The 22,720-nt window shown below is 42.5% G+C and overlaps 1 protein-coding gene across 1 annotated transcript; it reads left to right on the forward strand.

Moving 5' to 3' along the window:
- The first annotated feature begins 185 nt into the window (after window positions 1-185).
- ube2h (ubiquitin-conjugating enzyme E2H (UBC8 homolog, yeast)) lies at window positions 186-22,065 on the forward strand. The gene is made up of 7 exons (XM_053414801.1): window positions 186-534; window positions 14,188-14,264; window positions 15,104-15,178; window positions 15,267-15,306; window positions 16,145-16,197; window positions 17,512-17,640; window positions 17,794-22,065. The coding sequence occupies exons 1-7, from the start codon at window positions 482-484 to the stop codon at window positions 17,916-17,918; spliced, it is 552 nt and encodes a 183-aa protein (XP_053270776.1). The 5' UTR covers window positions 186-481; the 3' UTR covers window positions 17,919-22,065.
- The last annotated feature ends 655 nt before the right edge of the window (window positions 22,066-22,720 follow it).

Consider the following 22,720-nt stretch of genomic DNA (forward strand, 5'->3'; position numbering starts at 1 on the left):
CTCCATCTGCATAGTGATAAGTACAGTGGGTGAGCTATCCCTTTAAATACAACATGACAAATAAACTCTATTAGTGCTGATGTTACTTGAGTCTTTGAATGTTTCTATTAATTGGAAAAACAACACAGCAAAAGAAAGTGGCTCCAAACCAAAACTACAAACACGGCCCCCGGTGGTGACGTGTTGGTCGCAGACTTGTGACGTGGGGGTCGCGGAGGGATCCCAGCTTGTCAGAACCACGGCTCAGAGAGGCAGTGAGCAGCATAGGACCACCGTTAGCCCAGCAGCTACTCATTAGGACAGGGAGACAGTGAACCGAGGAGACAGACGCGCAGCTGTGGACGTTCCTACCGAGCCAATGTTAACCTCCGGATAGTCGCCGTTCTGCTGGGCTGCTCTAAGCGTTTCTAAGGGGGGGGCGGTTCGGAGCCAGCTTTCACGTCGCTACGCTGGTGTTCTGCGGTGGAAATAGCCCCCAAACATGTCGTCTCCAAGTCCGGGTAAAAGGCGAATGGACACCGATGTGGTGAAACTGTATCCTTTCTGAGCATAAACAACATATCGGTGGCTGTCCGGTCAACTAAACCCTGCATGTGTGTGTGTTGTGTTGTGTGTGATACGAGCTGATTCCCTGTGTGTCTACGCCGCTTGTTTTGTCTCGACAGCCCAGAGAAGATGGGGCTCTCGTTGTGAATGACTGGTGTTTTTGTGTAAATAACCTTTTTTTGCTAGCAAAGCCAAGTGTTAGCTATTTCTGTCCCTGCGAGCCCCTCCACGGGTCCTCGGGACAACTGTGTTATCTCATCGCTCCAGTGTCCTTCCATTTCTTTTTGGGGTATTTGAATCCCAGAACTGTGAGTGTGTGTGTGTGTGTTTTTCTTTCTAACGTTATCTGTTTAGCTCGTTGTGTATACTGTGTCGAACATTGTCCAGCTTTTCCTCCCAGAATGTCTTCTCCCATCGCCTCCAGTAGATGTGGCAGCGCAGGGCTGGTGTGTTTTTTAAAGGAAAACACCTAATGTCACTTTGCTTTCTTTGTCCAGCCTGTTGTGTGTCAGGGGAGTTGAGTCAAACTGGCCTGTTTTGTTTTTACACATTGACACAGGAGCTTGTTTACATAACGTCAGGCTAACGTCAAGTGGAAACGCTTCTGTCTTTTGTTCCTCTCTGGCAAAAAGGAAGAATAGACGCTGGCCTCGTTGCAGCATGTGTGTGTGTGTGTGTTTGTGTGTGTGCACGTCTGGATCCAGTTAGCATCGCTTAGCTCAGTTTTTTTTTTCGAGGTTGTGTTATTGCATCTGCCACTTGGAAGTGCTACCTTGTGACGCTGCTGAGCTGGCTTGCTGGTTAATTTCAACATCAAAATGGCCACCTGATCTGTGTGTCTCACTGTACTTCTCGGTCTGTGGAACTTGCACCAGTTGGAAACACTGGTTCTGATGTGTCGTTCCAGGACTGTTGGGAGTGGGGAGAGAGTGTGACAGCTGGTGTCACGTTGGTTTTTCTTTTCAATGTGAAATGCTTGAACGTTTGGGCAACATCCAGTGTGCTGTCGTTGTCCCAGTGTTTACTTTGACCCTGCTCATTTGTTTCCCTGGGGGCCTGACAGAGGGGGAGACTCTCAAAAGAAACCCCAACTGCACATTTCCAGCACAGGCAGTGTATTTTTTTTTTTGTTTAAAGAACAGAATGAACAGGTAGTTGTGTGTTTTTGTCCCAGCACAGTGGGAATCAGCTTAGGGATTGGGTGGCCTGTTACTAGCCGGAAACCACAAGAGGGAGGGACTTAGAACAGCTGATGGGATGGCAGTAAAGCTTAGTCAAATATGGGGCTAGAACTGAGCTGGTCAAAACGAATCAAAACGTCCCAACTTTGGTAACACCATCATTACGAATGAAAAGTTTGAGAGTTCTTGTTAAAGTTTAGGATAAAATTGAAGAACAACTGTATATACAAGTCATTTTTTACATACACACTTCTAATATCTGACTTATGCAACACTAATTCTGCATTTCATAATACATCCTGCCTCATGCCACCAGATTCGAGTCAGAATGGGCTCCAGCCCATACATTTTGCAACTGCATATGTCTGCAATATGTGAATTCACATCAAGGAGGCAGCTGTAGCATGTTCTTTCTGATGTACAGTTTTCTTGTTATTTTGGCTTGTTGCCTAAGGCTCTTTGTTAAATCTGCTATCTAACAAGAGAGCTAGTTTGAGCAAGTTTCTTCTCCCCCCACTCGACACTGCCTTTGTGTCGGCTATGAGTGTTGAAGCAGACAGAGCAAGGACTTTTAAGAATTGCAGCACTCACATTCACACAGAGCTGTGCAGTGGCTGTACTCGCCCTCTCCTTCTTCATCTACTTGACTGACAGGCACGAGCAGGTTTGCTGACAGCCACCTGCTTGAATCCACACAATGACCGGAGTGTTTTCAGGATACCGTGGGTCAGCAGTGGGTAGCAAATGTTGACAAAAGACCCCACCAGCTGTAGTGTTTAAAAGTAGGTATGCAAATCGAGAGTTTTACTGACTCACGTAGCACATCGGTTCACTGCTGACTAGGCTTTCTTGTAGGGCTGGAGCGGGGACTGGTATGGGCACCAGTTCCTTCCTTCTGTTTGTGTCCCCAGAGCAAAACTAGCAGTAACAACCTCCTCTCTGTGCTCCTTATGCCCGTGTCTCCCTCTGGTGTAACCAGAACCTGAAACTCACACTACCTTTTAGACAGGAGCCTCTTATTTTAATGTACTGACACTGAGAGCCCTCACGCATTAATTTGCTGGGGCCACCGGAGAGCTGAGAATCTGGGGCGGGGACCATGAGGGAATTCATCAAAATGAATATCAGAGTGACCTAAGCATGTTGTTTTACTGGGTTTAAGCTTTGTCCTAAGCTAGACAGATGAATGGCAGCCTGCTTTTAGCACCAAATGTACAGACTTTGTGTTTGCATTACATTGTGTTGCCAGTAGCCTGAACTGTTTGTACTATTTGATGAAATTGTCATGGGAAAGATACAAGACTTGGTTCACAGTGACTTCACAATAAATTACTCTTTCAGCCCCACTTCACAAACTTGCATTGAGTGGCCCTGAAACAAATTGCTTTTTGTCCAGTATTTGCCCGGCTGTATTCCCAAACCTGAAATTACAGTTTTTCTTCAGTGACCTGCATAACTTCTGACCACTGGCTATTCAGCCTCGCTTTCAGACATGTTGCTTTCCTTTTTGGAACATGGCACTTTTGAAAATGAGTCTTAGCAGAGTGTGTCCTTTCTAAAAAGAGCTTTAGATTCAGCTTATTGTGTGGGGCTGACTGCACTTACTGTGTAGGTAGTTGTGTTATTATTTGCATGTATTCATCATTGGTCTACTTGCTTTACAAATGCTTTCAAGCTGTAGGCTGCAGGAATTTGAGCACAGGTAGATTACAAAAGATTCTGCCTATAGTGAACGCTAACACAGGCTCTTGTGGTGAATGGCCTATATGGATTTAAATGCAATGACTGAACCAGAAAAGGATATGTGTGGGGTTATCTGTGAGTTATCTGCGGTACAGTGGTTTGTATAAATCAGGATTAATACAAAGAACGTCCACAGGTAAACCTCATTTTGTTCAGATCTTTGAAACTATTACTTATCCTCAGTGAAGGCCATTGTTATACTAAAATTTCCATTAGTCATGGGGCTCATTACTTAAGTTGTGTATCTTTTGTATATAAGTCCATTCCAGGAGAACTTTTCAGCCTTTTCAGTTTGTTCCAGAAGGGACTGGATAGTTCTGTGACGTATGGTGAATTATATCTGAGAGTGTGGTGATACTGTTGGGGCAGGTATCCATCATGACACGTGGCATTGATACCAATATCTTGCCCCATATCAGAATAATCAGATGATACATGCATGTTATATTTCATCTCAGTGCTTTATCTTTCACCAATTTTTTAAGGATCTCACTTCTCCATGAGTTGACTGTTCACTACTTGGATTTCATTCCTTTAGTTGTCTACAAACGGGAGAGGCTTATAGGGGCAGTGTCCACAACTTCCCTGCTTTTTTCTTTTCTTTTTCCAAACGTCCTCCCCCACCACATCCCTCCACCTTCGCTGAGTAGAATACCAATCCCGAGCTTTCTCTCCTCTCTGCTCGGTGTTCGAGCCCCATTGTACCCACTGTAACATGACATCCGGATAGCATAAGCAGCACAGTCTTTTGTGTTTCCCCGTTAGCAGGAGCCCCCCTCAGACCTCCACCTCCCGCTGCTTTGTCAGGCAGTGTCTTACAGTCGCAGCTGGCTAATCTGCACCTAGCGCTGTATTGCTGGTCCGAACCAACACGGTGCAGTGCCACTGTAGTGAAGGAGCCAGCAGCTCTATGTCTGCTCCACACTGAGAGATAAATCGAATGAACAGCAGAATGATGACCCCATGACAAGAGTCAGGAAAGCTCTGGTCAGGTGATGCAGCTGCGTAAAGCTAACAACACGCTTTGTTGTTATGTGTAATAACTACTTTACAGTAGTAGATAAAATGACTGAGACATTTACAGCCATCTTAAAACCCCTAGAACCATTTATACTGAAAGCAAACACGTTTACTAGGTTTAACTCAATATGGCCTTGAAAAACATAAAACGGATGTAATTTGAGTCAGTCAAATTGTATATTGTTTGATAAATTGTCTACAGTGTGTCTGGAGATGGGCTTTTTACCTCAGCCATGTTCTCAAAGTTCATATATAATCCGTAGTAAGAACCTCAAACACAGACGAAGACAATGTAAGTAATGGCCCCCCCCAACCACTGAACATTCAACTGGTGATTGTACGGAATTAAGAAGGCTGAACTAAGATAGTTATGTGGATTTTGACTCCGGTGAAAGCTGAAAATATAATGCCCTCAATTCGAATGGCTTTGTTTTGTATACAGTCAAATACAGTGTACGTCAAAAGATTTACATGTTGTGGTTCTTGGGCTGTGTGGTTGTGGAAAAGTCATGAAAAGAATGTAATTGTAGGGAGAAAAAAAATGTCCTCTCCAACCAAGTTATTTGCTATAAAAAAAGCTTGGGCATACTCAGAATTTTTCTAGCTGTTTTATACGTCTAACTTCATATCTTACAATATTGAGGTGAAGCGCCTGTTTTTGTCTTGTGTATTTTTGTCAGGCTGAAACATTCAAAATAGAACCATCTCTGCTTTCCTTTAGCTGATCCTCATTGTGTGTGATCGCTGAGCGTATGTATGCGTTTGCCTGCATCCGTGCAGGTAAAATACATCAGATCCTCCAGCCCCAAGGGAAGCTCCTGCTCGTTTTCCTCGTTCATTTCTTCATGAGTGAACATTAGGTAGCCTACTCAATAGCGGATGAGGCCCCTTCTTTTCATGGGGGTGCCCCCACCTTGATTGACAGTCCTGTTTCGGGGGTCCAGGAGCAGGGCATCCCTGACAGTAGGAGTTTGAGGCCCTCACTGTTAATCCCACAGTACAAACAGTGGAGCTCCCTGCACGCATGGCTGGGTTCCCTTAGAAAAACAGATGGACTGAAGTTCCTCTCTTTGTTTCGTGTGATTTTTTTTTTTTTTTTCTTTTTTTTCTGGCTCAGCCTGCTTCTGCCGCGCTCGTCCACTGCTGCATTAAATCGAAACAGTGACGAGCATGTTTGGTCATGTGGGCCAGACACAATGAATTTTGACGTTTTCAAATTGTATTATCCTTTTGTTTAGGCTGTGAAGCAAACCAGCTTTATCAAAAGCTTAACCTGCACCACCCACACCCTTTACTTCACTGTATCTGGTTTTCTGCCTCTGTCTCATGTGTATCAAGGTGATCACATTTGCCGTCTTTCTTTCACCATACTGAAATTCAGGTTCTTCTGCAGTTTCCTCATAATGGCTCTGTTGAAATTGAAGGTTATTTTTGTGACTTTACAACAGACTCCAAATCTTGTCGTGTCTGTTAGATTTGCTCATTAGACAGATGCCTCAGATTCAGGTCATTGTTTCTCCTGGCTCAGTTTTGTGATCATTAATGGTCATTTCATTTGTGTGCACATGCACGCAGCTCCGGCACATGCACGCACACAGAGACTCTGCCGACATTGCTGTAAATAGACTGTTGATTTAGCGAAGGGCTGAGAAAAGAAGCAGCTGAAGGATTCACGTTTGATTGCAGTGGGTGGGCTCTCATCCCTCACCAGAGAAGACAAAGAACTTAGCCTGTGCAGTGCTGTGCTGCCCCAGCTCTCACACAGGGAGACAGCTATCAGCTAGCATCGTCTATCTACGGGAAATCTGCATGGCTCTGCTTTGATCAGGATGTTTAGGTTGACTGTTGAGCTTTGAGCTGGGTTATTAGAGGTTGATTTTTCACAGGTGGGCCTTTTTATATTGTGGCACTTCGTGTGCGTTATGCAAAATTAAAAAAGTGGGTTTTGTTTATGCAGCTTTAGGAATCATGCAAATTTTCAAACCTGTTCTTGAAAGGTTAATCCTCAGGGGTGAGTTAATGTAGAGTTTTGGTCACTTGTAATGGAGATAAGGTGAAACATAACACCTACCGTTCAGCATTTACAACTATCATTTATTTCTTGTTTATTGTAAAGTAGTGGTCAAATTATTGTTAGACACCTAATCCTTTCATCTGTACATGTCCACCACACATTTTTCAGAGCAGAAATGGAACTAGGGAACTCGTAGTTAATTTAGTTCCCATCCAACATCCAGTGAGTGCAGCGCTTAAGAGCTACTAGACATTTACATGTGGATTTTAGTGAGTCAGGCATTTGGGGCCATATGTCTATTGATATGTAAAACATGCTGCAAGTTTTTCTTTAGCAAAGGGCCGCTGGCACTGAGCGTTCCATCAGTATTCAAATGCTTGATACATCAGAAGGAGCTGAATGCTTCCAGAACAGACAGTTTTTAAGATTTTTAAGTTGTTGAAAAGATTATGTAGATTTAACATTTTGAAGTAGGTGTCAGTACATTAAAGGAGAATGCTGTTCAAATTGTAGCCTGTTAACTGAACATGTAAATTATTTTGCATATTTTTGTCTTTCAAAGGCAGATGAGGCGAAAACTAACACCTTGCTTCCATGTTACTGACACAGTTGTTAGTAGTAACCACAACAATCCCTGTCTAAGTGACGCACTGAGGAAATATAAACCATTAACAACCCAGTGCCACAGCCAACATATGACAACATATTTAATTGTATTTAACCAGTCAAGTTTATTTCTTTGTGTGCCAGTGGTTGTCAAAGTAGAAAATAAATATGAAGATGACAAGGATATTTTTTTTCAGGGTTAGTCATAGAATACATTTTTCACACATTTTTAACTAATTAACTGTTAAGTATCAATAATATATGTTGTATTTAAAAAATAAGATGAAGTAAAATTCTTCATGGGTATTTTAATATCTTCTATGTAGTTCTAGTCAGTACAGGTTATCACAACTATTCGAGTATTTGAAGGAAAAGATGTCTCCTTGTGGCTTATTCATTTGTTTTGGTTTCGCAAAGAACAATCACTTGTGTTTACAAGTATGTTGTAGTGCAGGTTATGAAGACCCCTCTAGCTATGTAAACTTGCTCAGGTCTTCATAGCTGCATCGCCGGTATCTGGAAATGTGAAGCAGCTGTTATTATCATACTAGTGCACCTCTCCCGCTTATCGGAGCCGGCCAGGACCCCATCGTCTCAATGGAGAGAGGAGAGGAGGGCCATAACAGGCCATACATTGAGAGTGGGGGGAAGTGGGCTAAGGTTACTGCAGAGCTTGTCTAAATCAGATTTGGGACCATGAATAACTGACAGTATGCATAGCATTAGCTTCTAGCATTAGAGTCCAGTGCAGCGTATTGCTGCAGCATTTTAAAGTCAGGCAAGAAAACATGTAAACATATTTAATCTCCTTTTTATAAATTTGCTCAAAAACTCATTTTGTGTAGCACCATCTGGAGTGTGGCTGAAAGGAAGCTGCTGGCTTCTTGTGTCTTCATTCTCCTTTTCGCTCAGCTGTATTCACAGGGTTTTCTATTTACAGAGTCAGTGAACTGGTGTTAGGTGGTTTTTAGTTGTTGAAAGGCTTCAGTAAGGCACCAAATCTCCATTAATATTAAGTAGTCAGAGTTCGACTTAATGAGTTATAAAAGAAAGTAAACAGATGGGGGGGATAAAAGTTGGCCTCAGTATGAGAGGGAGCTAGCAAAGAGGAGGGTCAGTGGGTCTGGCTGGTAATGGCTGCAGGGGGAGCGGTGTTTGTTTGGTGGTGAGCTGATTAAATCACACTCTCACAGCAACACCCAGCCTATCACTCACTCTGCCTGCTGTGGCAGGATGGTTGCTGCGCTACACTAGCTGCCTCTGTTTTCAGGCCGCAGAGTGTAGTGGAGGTCACGCAGTAATCCTGCTCGGCTCAGTGCAGTGCCCTAATACATATAAAGTTGAAGTCAATAACACATCTGCATATGGGCGAGGGTACATGTATGGCTGGAGCTTTAGTCTGGCAAAGACTGCAGACGAGCAAACCTCCTTACGGTCACACACTTAAGCATGAAAAATTAATTTTCCTCTGCCCTGCTTTCATTAAGGCCTTATATCAGAGAGTGGAGAAGGAAGCAGAAGGTTTTATTGTCATACCATTGGTATGAGCTTTGTTTTCAGTTGTTCAGCTGTACAAGGCTGCTTTCCATTGATTTAGTACAGAATGTAGCTTGCTGTCTTTAAAGTTAACTTTCTTTCTTTATCTTTTATATGTAATGAATATTATTCTGTGCATTTTATTCTATAATCTATAGTTGTGTGTCTTGTGGAGGAAGCCTCCCCATTGCTTGCACCCTGAGGACAGCTGTTATATTTCCTGCCTTTCATCTGCAAGGCCTTTGATTGTACATGTGTAGTTAGAAAAGGAAGGTTGCTGCCTCAGAGTTCTTCATCTCTGAACAAAAAAGTGGTCTTAAACAAGTTACTCCCTGTGAAGGTTCTCCGGTTTATTCTGCTTTTTTAAAAGAACTAAATTGACTTACTAACATAATCCTGTCCCTATGCACTGAAATTCTTTATACATCTGCCCTAGGAAAAACAAAGACTATTTGTTGTCTACATCATGTTCACCAAATGTAGGTGTGCGGCAAACCATTCCACCTCTCCGAAACTGAGCATGTATTCAGGATATGGCTCACTGCTATTAATAGACATTGAATATTATGGGTATATTTATAGTGTGGAGATAAAGCCTGCTATATACACTGGGTGTTAACACATGTCAGCCTGCACACTATACAGTTTAGCCTGTAGTAGACAAGCTAAGCTACACTGCTTAACTAATGCTAGAAACTGTGCATCATTAGCGTGTTGGGTTGCCAGGTGTTTTTCACTTGTACTGGGAATCTAGTATTATCAGGTGCAGCACTGTATGTCAGAAGCTTTCTGTAGTGATCATAGTGTCTTTCAAAATCTGTGCGTAAAGGTTAACAGTTATTTTTGGAAATTTCTTTGCTAAAAAAAACCTACGTTGTTGTAGTTAAGACAGTAAACATGTAAATTTGTCTTTAAGTTGCAACTTAATAGTAAAGGTGTTCCACAGGGTTCTAGATTTGGCCCTTCTCTCTTTATTTTCGATAATGTCCCTGTAATATTACTGAGGCTGAATATTATACAGGTGACAATTTTACCAAAGGCTGCCCCTGATTAGGTTAGTGCACCCACAACTCTTCAGTCTAATTCAATCACCGTGTTCCAAACAATTTTGCAGAAAATAATTGCTATATTAATGCTCATGTTTTTGCATTAATCACCTGGGAAACAGGATCCGCTCTTAATATTATTATCCAGCCCAGGCACTTGTTTTGCCCGATGGAGTGTCTGCACTCTAAACTCAGGCAAAATGGTCATCATTCGCCTGTAGTCCACAGCGATGATGTCATTCCCATCCACAGATCTGCCTGCGAGGCAAGATCAGCATTCGCTCTCTTCTTTCATTATCTCTGCATCATGTTCTTTCTCTTCCCCTCCTTTTGGCATCAGTTTCTCCATGTTTTTTTTTAACTTTATTCTTCAACAGCTCTCTTTATCATCTTCTTATGCTGTTTTCTCTCATGTTACCGCCCCTTTATATTGTTATTACACCTTATTTTACCCTCTTTTTTAATTAAGTGTCTTTCTTAGCTTTGCTTCCATAGCCTGAAACACAAGCAGTGCCTCTTTAGCCCTGCATATAAAAGTCTTCTTCGCTGATCACTCCCATTAATCACTGGAAATTCTGCATGGTCTCCCATCTGTTATGCACTAACCTCCCTATTGCCAGAGCAACACTTTCTGTCTCCAAAGGGATAAACGTTGTAGCGTAGTTGACACTTTCCTCATTTGACAGAGGGCCGTTTATGATTCTCCATCATGTTTGTTTTCCATACTTAGACTGCAGTCGGTTGGATGGGATATTTTGATCTGGAGTTACACAGGGATCGTGGCCTGAATGGACCAGAAAGAAAACAAGTCTTGTCTAGACCACAACCATAAATGCTATTTACTCCATATTTTTGCACTTAAGCCTTAAAATGTGCTTTTATAAAGTTCAATTTCAGTATAACATTGAGTTTGGTCTTGGGATAAACTTTGTAATATTTTAAGGAGGCTAATTGGTAAATGTCTCAGAGCTTTTTTTTCGTCAGTGTTTTTTTACATGTGATTGATGGCTTTCAAGCCAGTCTGTTAATGTATGAAGAAAGGCTGGCAGTGTAAGGACATGAACTCTGACTGTGCTGCTGCTACACTTCACGGCGTTCGAGGTTGTCTCAGATGGCGCAATAAGGGAATGCGTATCTTATGTTGTGGACTGATTTGGCCCAGTGTATCAGATTATATGTGTGTAAAAGGATATTCACCTGGTGCTATCCACAGATTATGACTTATCTTTTCTAATCCAAGGTGGGGGGATGGACAGATAGTTGTTCCCGTGGGAATGAGGAAGATGTAAATATATAACCTTGATCAAAATACTGTCATAAGAAGGTAGCTGATCTATAATTTGTTGAAGTTGTTGAATCATGGTTGGGTGACTCATTGAAATATAGAATATAAGATGTAAACATCCCTGTATAACCCAGTTGCTGTCTTCCTTTTGTGTCATCTCTTGAGCTGAAACCAGTTTGCCTTCCTTTGTTAGAATCCAATGTGTCATGTCACATTCATTCAAAACTGCCAAAAAATGTATAGGTTATTGGTCTGAACTGTATGTCCTGCTAATCCGGTTTTTATTTGGACTGTCCACTTATTTTAGTGGCTGTTTGTCAACTGACACTCATCCATCTTCCAGTCTGACCAGGAACTGATCTAACAGACCTGCTGAACTACTTAATTTAAGAGGTACCTGGTGTTGACAGTGACTTGTAGTTGTTTATAACGTGGAAGGAAAGAGAGCTTGAAGCCTCGGGCCCCTCTGTGAGTGTTGACTTCAAAGCCAGAGATTGTTGCTCAAGAAAACGATTGTATGAGTAATGCATGTGTGCGTGTGTGTGTGTGTGTGGCTGCTATGGTTTTTCTCCAGGCAAAACACGAGAATACCCCACCTACATTAATATGAATCTCCCACAGGTTTTTGTGAAGGCAGCAGGTTTGGTGGGTGATTGTCTTTGCGATGGAGGAGGGCGTTGGAAGGTGCTCAATTGAGCCACAGAAAGTGGGCGTTAATATTTGTGACTTAAGACGACGCTTAAATGTCCCTTTTAAGAGACTTGTGTGTACGTGTAGAATGTGAGAATTCAGTTGCTGCAGCATGACCTACTATATTATACATATATATATTCACACACCTCTAAGACCTCAACCCTTTTGACTTCTTCTTGCTTGTAAGTTCCACGTCTTGAAAAGTGACCTAATTCTACTATCACTGCGTCCTGTAAATCTCTCATCATAAACTAAACATCCATAAGGTTAAAATCTCATTTTGCTCAGACAGGTCAGCTCCTCCCTGGCCTCTGTTGGGCCAGTGGAGCATAATCAATGTTGATTCAACCCCATTAATAGTTTATACCCACCCTGCGACATTGCTATCCCCCATAACATACCACAGACACAGTCTATACCATCCCCCTTCTCTGCATCTCTGCCCCCACTCGTGGTCGTGCACACATAACCCCACACACCACTGGTTTCACCACTGGGTAGGTGCATTCATAGATGCCCTTACGTGAAGGGCAGCACTGGGTGACCTGCAGAATGTAAACATAATGCACAAAGGGGGAGCATATATTTAAGAAACTGCTTACTTCTTGTTTTGCTAACATGCTTTAGATTATATTTTAGTACATGATGTTAGCAGTTGTTCATGCTGCCTCAGACTTTGCCTCAGACTTTGCCTCAGAGTGGCTCCTCCAACACGAGTTCGAACAGACAGGTTCCTCATCTCTCTGACAATGACACATTTCTCTGCTGAAGCCAGGGATTCAGTCTCTTGCAGACTCAACCGGAGCTTAAAATAAACTCAAGTTTGATTAACCCTTTGGGGGTCAGTGCTACTGCTAATGGGATACACACTCAATCAGGATTGACAAGCCATCTGCTGCTGTGCGGGCATTGGAAAACTGATTTTCATCCCATCTCTTGTACCTTCTGTCTCTAATGTGCTCTGATGCTCTCGCATTCTCATTTTACAGCTGTTTATCGTTTATCATCTCCCCAAGTCTCTGATTCAGCTTCATTTCCTCTACCACTTCCCTCTGCCCGCTTTAAAGTGAAATAATTTCTCTGTGATGACTTTGTGTTGAATGCTCATAGCGAGCATATATAATTTCAACCCTGCTGTAATGTGGGATTTGGTATATGATACACTGAAGAGAACTAAGCGCACATTCTTTGTGGTTTGTTTTTATTGTAATTATGTCTATAGAAGAAAAGACTGACTGTTTCCTCTGCTGGAAAACGTCTCTCCTGGGTAAATGAGGTTTCTCTAAATCTCCACCATGCAATGTTTGGAAGATCGGTAACGTCAAACTAAAAGAAAAAGTTAAATTCCTCTTATCAAGTCGTTATTTACGTTATAATAGCAATAGGAATAACTGTACCTGTGTTCAAACTCAACAAAGCCTTACACAGCCACTATATAAAGTCTAAAAACTAAAGTGAAAATAGTTTTTAGAGACAAAGCAGCGTTGTACTGCTACAGGTTTGTTTCCAGTGTGGGTGGTAACATAAACCAGTACAATCTGTACTGTGTTGCTCTGTCAGGACTTGTGCTTTATGTCCAGCTGGGCTTTAGCGACTGACAGGTGGAGGCAGGCTTGTGTGGTCATGAGGGATGAGTAAATATGATCTGCCACCGAACCTATTGTGACCTGTGTGTGTGCGCCTCCGTTTGTGTTAGAGCCCAACTGATGTATCGATTGGTTGATGTGAGCATTTTCACAGACAAATCAGAATCGGCATTTATGTTTGCCTTTTTCTTTCACAAAATAAACTATGGAGAAATGTTTTTATTTTTTCCATTTCCTGCTCTATATATTTGGTGTTTTCTTATACTTTATAGTTATTTATAAAGTTTATGGTTTAGATGTAAAATATCAAGCCGCGGTTACATTTCTTTGTCATAAGGTTTTATCAACTTCATCTTAGGAATCATTGACCATACCTTTTTTTCTATTTTCATATATACTGGCCGATATATTTGTATCTTCTATTTTTTTTACAACCTAATTTCAGCCCCCAAATATCTATATTTGAGGGGCTCTAGTTTGTTCATGTTCAGTCTGTTGTGTTAATTCAGCATGCACAATGACTGATTGGCCCACAGTTATTGATTGTCGTTGAAAGGGTTGCTCCAGGGCCAGGGGTCAGACCGGAACCCAAGTGTAATTTTCATGCATTGATTTGTTTTTCACTGTGTGTCAAAAGCCATGATTTCTCTCTTTAGTCTTCATAACTCTGTTCGCTATGAAAGAACGATGTCGGGTAGAAAAGAGGAGAAACGTCGGACTCTGTTAACGTCTTTGTCTTCGCTGTAACAAAAACCTGTGATGATGTATTACACTGGAAACACCCGCAGCTGAATTAACATTCTAGAGAGGCCAATTGCTAGTGACCCTGAGTATTATTCGAGAGCTGCTCATCATTGTGGTCCCTCGGCTCGTGTTTGTTTATGTGTGTGAGGTCACATGTGGCTGTTGTTGTCCTTAACGGCCTTTACAGCATCGAGAGCAAGCATGAAGTCACCATCCTCAGTGGACTCAATGAATTTGTAGTGAAGTTTTTCGGACCACAAGGAAGTGAGTATGACTTTTTTTCAATTTGATAAAGATTTATTTTGTCCTGTCAAATTAAAAAACTTTCCTAATTCAGTCTTTAAACTTTCTTTGACTAATTAATATGTCCCAGAAATCTGATATGTTTTCTTCCATGTTCCAAGATAATTCACACAAATTAAGAACCAGTTGTCTGAGTGTCCTCTACTTCAGTCACGCTCCTGTTAGAGGTTATCCCAGGCCACGGCTGAAACCGGGACTGAGGCCACAAAGTGTAAAAACAGCGAGGAGTCGGGCTTGAGGGGGAGTTTGGACGATGAGAGCGGCCTCATCTGCAGGAAATACTTCCTTCGTCTGCTGTTTGCAACATCTGTCGCACTGAAACCACTGCCACTTACACACCAATAAAGAGAGGAAGTGGGTGTTCCTCCAAACTCTGCCAATTGATATGGCAAACTCTGCCATCCATCCTCACCGAGCGTGTTTCCACTCATCTGTGTGTCGCCCGGTTCCGGCGGGGCGCTCACAGAGGGTCCTGTTACACACAGCTATTCTGGGAGAGCACCACACACTCAATCACAATCTCATTCTCCTCCGCTTTGATTTTGGTGTATTTTGTGAAGCGATTTGGAGGTAAAGAAGTCTCCCGGGCAGAAAAATGTGTTACTGCATAAAATAGAAAAAAAGTGGCAGAGAGAAGTGGCACGAGCAGCTCGTTTCTTCTTCACTGTTGTGTTTGAGCAGAGGAGAAAATTGATATAAACCTGCAGTGTCTCAATCTGCAGGAGAGCATGAAGGATTGGAAATGAGTGTAAGCCTCTAGTCAACGTTCTTTTCTTTGTGTCCCCCCCCCTCATGTTCAGCGCCGTACGAGGGAGGTGTGTGGAAGGTGCGAGTAGATCTCCCCGACAAATACCCTTTTAAATCACCATCAATAGGTAGGAACTCCAGTGTTGAATGAAGTTAGATCCCACCATAGGTTTCTTTACATTGTTGTCAACTCCATCTTGTTTTTGTTTTTTACAGGATTCATGAACAAGATTTTTCATCCCAACATTGACGAAGCGTAAGTTAAATCAAGTTATAAAATCATATTTTCAAGTAACTTACCAACAACGACTATTTGGTTATTGGTCATTAACACTTATTTAAAGACCTTCTGTAGTTTTCCACTTTATTCTAACCTCATTCTAACCAAAGCATTTGTTGAGTTTGTGGATATTTCTTGATGTTTTCTGCATTTATTTCTCATAATTCAATCTTTTAGGCCACTATGATATTAAAAAGATTAACTTACGTTCTGTGCCACACTTTGACTTCTGAATGAGCCACTGAATCTTGGCACCGTCCGCTAACAGCAGCAGATCACACAAATATTTAACTAGGCTAAGCACTTTGTTTCTGTGGCTCCATTAATCCACTGCTTAGTGGCCAGATCCCTTGAAGGATACATGAAGGTGGGTGCGTCTCTGTGAGGACTGACAGACTGAGCCTGTGCCTCCTCCCTTAAGGAGAAGTTCTGCCCTCACGAAACCAACAAAGTGTGTGTTGTACTTAAAACCAGGAAATGACTGAGAATAAAAATAAAAGAATTACTCACTTAAAAGTGAGTAATGACCATTTGGACACAAATAACTTGACTTTCAGAGTGCACACAAATGGTACAGTCGACCATCCCCCACTATTTATTATGGGATTCTAACAGCTGGAAAGCCTAACTTGGTTTTGTCCTCAAATTTCTGCCACTTTTGAAATTGAACAGGTCTTGTTTTCCAGTTAAAGTACTCGGTTGAGAAGAAATGGCTGTAAGGGGATCCTGTGGCCTGAGCAGAGACACATAGATTCCAGCTCAGCTCCCCCTGGGCCTTCCCCCTGTAACTCTTGTTTTCCTCTCCGTTTCCCAGGTCAGGGACAGTGTGCTTAGATGTCATCAACCAGACATGGACAGCCCTTTATGGTGAGTGGCTCCCGCTGCGTATGTGTTCATATTAGGTTTCCTCACTGGGGTGTGGGATTATTTGCGGAGATGTTGACCCGGTGCCATCAGCACCAAAAAGGTGACCGCCGGCCCCTAATGCCCAAGAGTGGGCGCATTAGGGTCTCGTGCACAATTGGCCCTAATCTGCTTACGGAGGGGAGAGAACTAATGAGGTAATACCCTCACCCAGCAAGGTCAGAAAACATTCACCTTCGACAGGGCTGATTTACTGCCTGTCAGCTGTGAGCGACATGCCCACAAACTCTCAGCGATGGCAGCGATTGCACTTAACATTTTCTCACCCAGTTGCTCTTCTCACTGTCACAGCATAATCTCTCTGCTGCTCCCCACGTCCCTCTGCCCTTCTCCCTCTAAATTTGCCAATTAATTTCTCATTACAGTGGCTCCACGGGGCTAAGATAGCTGCTGAGCAATAGAAATGACTTAACTATAATATCCCCAGCAGACGTTTGAGCATCTCTCGCTATTTGTGTTCAGTGATGATCCGTGTGGCTCAGAACAGAGTGTTGATCCAATTTGATCCAGTTTGAGTATCAGGATTCAAAATGAAGTCGGGTTCAGGTGTTCTCCTGTGACTATTGACAAATGACGCTGCTTGTTCTGCTCTTTTGTAATCGAGTCACACGTTCTTCACAAGGATCTTATTTGTGATATTTTGCCTTTGTTTGAACGTGTGTAAAAGGCTGCACATTCTATTGTGTTGAGTGATTTAAATACAATCACACTGGACAAACGTTGGAAGATTTGGCCAATCAAGCGAGCATTGTGTGTCATGACTTCCAGCAAAAGGAGAGAGAACAAAGGCAACTGATTGAATCGTGTAAACATGATAATGCTGCTCAACAGACTGTAGGAAAACATTTGTTTATTTCATCTCCTGGACCCAACAGTGACCCCTAGGAGATGAGACAGGAATCACATGTTTTCTACCAGGCCTCGGAGAGAAAGCTGAGGCCTGACAGCAGAAAGGGAAAAGGATTAGTGTGGCCGTAGCTTTTGTGAGGCTACTGGGCTGAGGATTGCTCATAATATATACATCTGTTATTACTTCTGATTGATGTGTGTATAAATAGATTGTGAGCATTCCTGTGGCCAATTATAGGAGATGGCAGATTTCCATTTGACATGTAACTGCCAAAATGCTGGGCTGGCATTTCTCTGTAATATGTCTTCAGATTAATAACATTTGAAAGAAGCCTGCTAGTATTGGCCATTAAATGCTCAACAGATTATATTGTGTCAGTTGGGATATCATTTCGTCTGCTTCCACAGATCTGACCAACATCTTCGAGTCGTTCCTGCCCCAGCTCCTGTCCTACCCGAACCCCATCGACCCCCTGAACGGAGATGCGGCTGCCATGTACCTTCACCGGCCAGAAGAGTACAAGCAGAAAATCAAAGGTTCAGCCTCATGAAGATCTACTGGCTGTAGATCCCACATCCCTCTCTGGGCACACTATGTCCATCAATATAACATATAGATCTTCGGTTTCCACTTGTTGCTGTCTGACTCTGCTCTCCTTCTGTCTCCTCTCTGCCTCTCTCCCTCCACAGAGTACATCCAGAAATATGCAACAGAGGAGGCTCTGAAGGAGCAGGAAGACGGGGCCGGCGACTCTTCATCCGAAAGCTCCATGTCCGATTTCTCAGAAGACGAGGCCCAGGACATGGAGTTGTAGTGATAGGAGGGCTCCCCATCCCACCCCCTCCTTTAACCCCCACCCCCACCCCACCCCACAAAGACTATATTTGATTTCCTAACCATGAGAAAGCAGACTTATAATATTCATATTTAAACAAGTTGATTTTTTTATTATTATTATTATTATTATTATTATTATTATTACTACTACTAAACAAGGATTTTTATGGATATCTAGCCTTTGGTGTGTTTGACAGACACCCTCCCATTCTGTAGCTGTTCCTCCCTACAAAGATGTCGCAAAATGCTTTCACATTCTCTCCCAGTTATCTCTCCGCATTTTAAAGGTGTGTTACGTAGTGGTAGGCAGGAAAACTCTCCCCCCCCCCAAAAAAAATCACTCCCAGTGAGCTTCTCAGTTCTGTACTCAAATTTTACTTTTTAAAAATAGAGCTTTCCGGTTGAACCTGAATCCTAAGTTCCTCTCTTTTCTCGTGACGCTACCTGACTCTGACCAATGTTTCATCAGCTGCTTCCCCCCCACAGAGCTGCTTAGGTCACTGCCTGCACAGCCCTTCAATATTAACCTGTAGTCAAGACAGTATTTTCAAGGCCTACAATTACACATACGAGGTGTTTGGAGTATCAATACAAAACATGTATTGATATTGATTGAGCCTTTAATAAGATACGCCTTTCTTTCTGGTTCAGTTGGGACGAGAACTTGGATGTTACTGAACTTTTTGTTACACTCGATTGGTCTGCTGCAGCTGCATGCCTACATGTGCCGCTGTGCAGTTCCAATATGAATGCTTGGGAAGTAAAGTAGTTAAATAGTCTGTTTACAGTTTAGTGCCGAAGACCTGCAGCAGCTTGCTTTTGGTGTTGATGGGTGGGACGTCCGCTAGCTGCTTACAACAGCATGCAACGATTTGTGCACAAAGGCAATAAGAACAGTTGCTCTTCTCTTCGGCCTTGTTGGAGGTTTCTGGTCAGTCTCACTTGGTATTCCGGGAACTGAAAGAAGTCCAGAGCTTCCCCTTTAACCAATTGACCATCTGAGTTTCATATTTCATGCAGCTCATGAACAGGAGAGCACCAAGAATTCACTCTGGCTTCTAAAACAAATTCCAACTAGTGTCATTGATCAACTTCAAGAAGAATGTAACAATCTGCTAAACCCGGCTCCAAAGTCCATTTGAATTTGAAGCGATAAACAACAGCAGTGGTCATATGGTTACTGAGCGGATCTGAGTACAATAGAAGCGATTTGTTGAAGATTCAGGTCGGTGTCGTCCCAGTCCTCCTCACATTCCTCTCTTACCTGGAGTGTGCTGCAGGGCATGGCCCCTCACTCTCATTGGTCGGACCTGTGGTGTTTACCCCAACAACATCCAGCGGACACCCCCACAAGTTAGCGTCTGCCTACCAGGATCTCTGTTTGGAGATGATTACAAAATAAGAGCCAAGTGTATGACATTTAGGCTTGTAGCAATTTATACGTTGAGGTGATTTAATTTAATTTGTAAAGATTTGGGCGGGGGGGGGGGAGAGTGTCATTCATTCATGGTTGATTCATTGTGGCGGGTCGAGATGTAACCTGTGATGCGGGGAAAGAGACTTCTGTGGCAGCTTTTAGTTTCTGACTGTTTTTTCTCCTTTTTATTTCTTGTGCGCTTCACATTTTCCCTGCTGGTTTTTTTAATTTTCTTTTTGTGTGTAAAGCCATCTACCCTGTACAGTGAAGAGCCACCTCTCTGTAGCCTCATGAGAACTCAGTGTTGTGCCCGATACACTGACCCGAGCGTGGCCCGTCGAGGCGAACATCAGTCAAACTACCTAGAAAACCTTGAAATGTATTCAAACAGTTTGTTTTTCTCGTTTGTGGCAGATTGTGGATCCCCGTAGCGTGATATTGAAAACTGACCCCCACTCTGACCTTCCTCTTCTGTGCCTCATCACAAGAAGACATTTTTATTTTATAAATAAATGAAAAGTCCCCAAAAAAGCCATGAAGGTCAAAAAATAACTAAGCACACTGGTTTTTACTCATCTCCACTTTTCTCCTCCACCAAAAATTATGATTTCATATCCAGCTCTGTTGCAGATTAGGGGAATCACCCAGGACTGAGAGGCTCGGGCGTATTTGAGCTAATGTAGGATCGTTAGACTTTTAAGGCTCAGGTTCTGAAATACAGGTTTGGTCGTATAGCGCATTGTGATGAAATATTCCTCACCCATAAGGTATTGGACGGATGGAAATCATGCTGATACATGTGGAGCCGTGTTCTTGTTTTCTTTGACATGTCAGGATAGTTACTTTCTCTGGGTGGTGACTTCAACTTAACAACATATGCTATATGGCTGTATTACAGATAGAGTTTAGCTAGTATGGTCTGCTTACCAGATAAAGCGTTCACTGCTCCATCTTGCCTTTAGTTAGTGTCTGTCGTGTGGTTCAATGTAAGATACTCCATAGATGTGCCTGCGTGTGCTCTTCTTGCAGATCCAGAGTTGTACAGACAAGTGTGAGAGGTTTCAAACTGTTTGAGCTAAAGTGAGCCTGATAGATCCAACTGTGCAGACATCAGAGGTATTGATCAGCACCTTGTTGCCCCCGCCCCCCAAAAAACACGATTTACCTACACACTCTGTGCCCAAAATTTTAAAATGTCCAATATCTATCAGGAGAGTTTGCCTCACTTGAAGCCATGCGTGAATAATTTCTCTCGCTCAGCCGGCAGAATTTTTGGATGTTAGCTTCCCGCATATCGAGCTCCTGCCGCCCCTCGACACGTCCAAGGCAGCGCAAAGCCACGTCTTTGTTTTCCACGTCTTCAGAGTGACGCTCGAACAGAACAAACGTTTAAACACAGCCTCACAGTTTTCACAACTGGCCTGTGTTTTTTTTATCTCTGTCAGCTGCCTATGAGTGTGTATTTATTCATTAATCGCAGAGACCTCCTTTGGGATTTTTAATCTTCATTAAGTGCGACTCTTGTAAGTTAAGCTCCGCTTCGATTAGAACTTGAAATTTGGGTTTTCTTTCTCCTTTTTAAGTAATTCAGAAATTCTTGCTTTACTTTTACATCAGTGCAGTATTGTACTTTGAGTGCTGACAAATACAGTATATCCGAGTTGAGAAATGTACTAAAATGGCACAATAATGTGCAGTGGTGCAACAGGGAACTAATTATATTTTGTCTTTTTCAAAAACAAGTTTCTTGTGTTTGGGTAAATACTTATATTTGCACCTGCTGGGCAGTAAATTAATGACAAAATCAACTGTGGCCTGGTGTTGAACTCGTGAAACAGACGATTATCATCTTCATATCTCAGCAGCTAAAGAAAATGTCCTCAAACTAGTGAAAGATTGTTCTTCCCATTGCAACTTGATGTCTAAATTATTTTTGAATGGAAAACAATTTTCCTTTTTCTCCTTTTTATTTAATTTTCCTTTTGTCTTTCTCCTCTGCACCTCTTCTGCTCTAAGATAACAACGTCTTAAACACCCCCAGTTCAAAAACATGACTCCAGACAACTAGAATGGTGGTGTATCAAGCCTTAGTCCCTGCAACCGTACTTGCACCCCCAACCCACCCCCAACACATGGGAAGGACGTGAGCTAACGCAGTGGACTGGTCTATCATTAATCCACAGACAGGACGTCCGGGGCCCGTCGTCCATTTTATCAGCCAGCACCCTGATCCTGTAATATCACCTCCCCCCATGTGTTGACTGTGTCTACTCGTGCACTTGCATGCTTCTGGTGTGGAGTGGAGGCTCGACCGGTGCACATCTCCCGTTCTGTCTTGTGCTTCTGTGGATTTGTGCCCTGTGCTGGCCTGTCGCTGCCATCAGGGGATTTCGCTGGCACATGCAGCATGGAAAATGGCAGATTTTTATATTGGGGGGTAAAAAACTGTGTATTTGGTACCTAGTGTGTGATAGTTGAGGGTTAAAAAAGTCAAAAGGTTTTTTTTGTTTTGTTTTTAAAAAGTCCATCCTTGGTCTTCTTTTCATCACCCTCTTTGCCCTCCTTGTTTTTCTTTTCTTTGCATTGTGAAGTTTGTCAAAAAGACAAATGCTCTTTATTAATAGGCTTATAACACCATAAGTAGTTGTGTATAAAATAAACTGTTATAACTTCTTTTTTAATAAAACATTCAATGTGTATAAGCGGTCTTTATCTGATGCTGATGCTTCTCATGTGTTGTAGTTCATGACCAGTTCTTTTACACACGGAGAAGCCCTGTGTGTGCATCACTTTTCACTTCAATACTTTACACAATTGTCTATTTTAACACAAACTCAGCTTTAAAACTACATGAGCTTGCACTGAAGTGGCGTTCTGTCCACAAGGTGTCAGTGTAGCACCACTCTCCTGTGCCATGCGTCCCCTCCACAGCTCTCTCAGCCTGCACAGTATGAACCTCTGTCGGCCACGATCCCAATGAGCGATGTGAAACATGAGACCCAGGCTCAGGGGCGGGTCCTGGTACAGGCGCCATATTTTTGGATTTTAGATACTAAAAACCTATTGTCCTCGGACGCCTTACAAGAATCAAAGTCTGCTGCTGCTTTTTTCCATGTGATGTCCTGAGGCTGCCCCCTGCTGGCTGCTGGGTTCCTCTGCTGCTCTAGATTGGTTTGTGCAGCTTGTGATTAACTAAAGTTGTCCATAAAAGAAAATCTTTAATATCCTTCAAGGGCAATTTGATGTACAACCAGCAACCAGTGCACGACAAAAATAAAGCAATATATACAATGTAAATAAAACACAATATAAAAACCCTATAGACTAAGTAGCAGGGGGAAATTAGCTTTTAATAAATGAAT

This window comes from Pleuronectes platessa, chromosome 22 (genome assembly GCF_947347685.1).
Source record: "Pleuronectes platessa chromosome 22, fPlePla1.1, whole genome shotgun sequence".
Lineage (NCBI taxonomy): Eukaryota > Metazoa > Chordata > Actinopteri > Pleuronectiformes > Pleuronectidae > Pleuronectes > Pleuronectes platessa.

Coding starts and splice junctions, on each gene's coding strand:
- ube2h (XM_053414801.1), top strand. CDS start 482: ATGTCGTCTCCAAGTCCGGGTAAAAGGCGAATGGACACCGATGTGGTG. Junction 14,265..15,103: donor GTTTTTCGGACCACAAGGAA/GTGAGTATGACT, acceptor CCTCATGTTCAG/CGCCGTACGAGGGAGGTGTG. Junction 17,641..17,793: donor GTACAAGCAGAAAATCAAAG/GTTCAGCCTCAT, acceptor CTCCCTCCACAG/AGTACATCCAGAAATATGCA.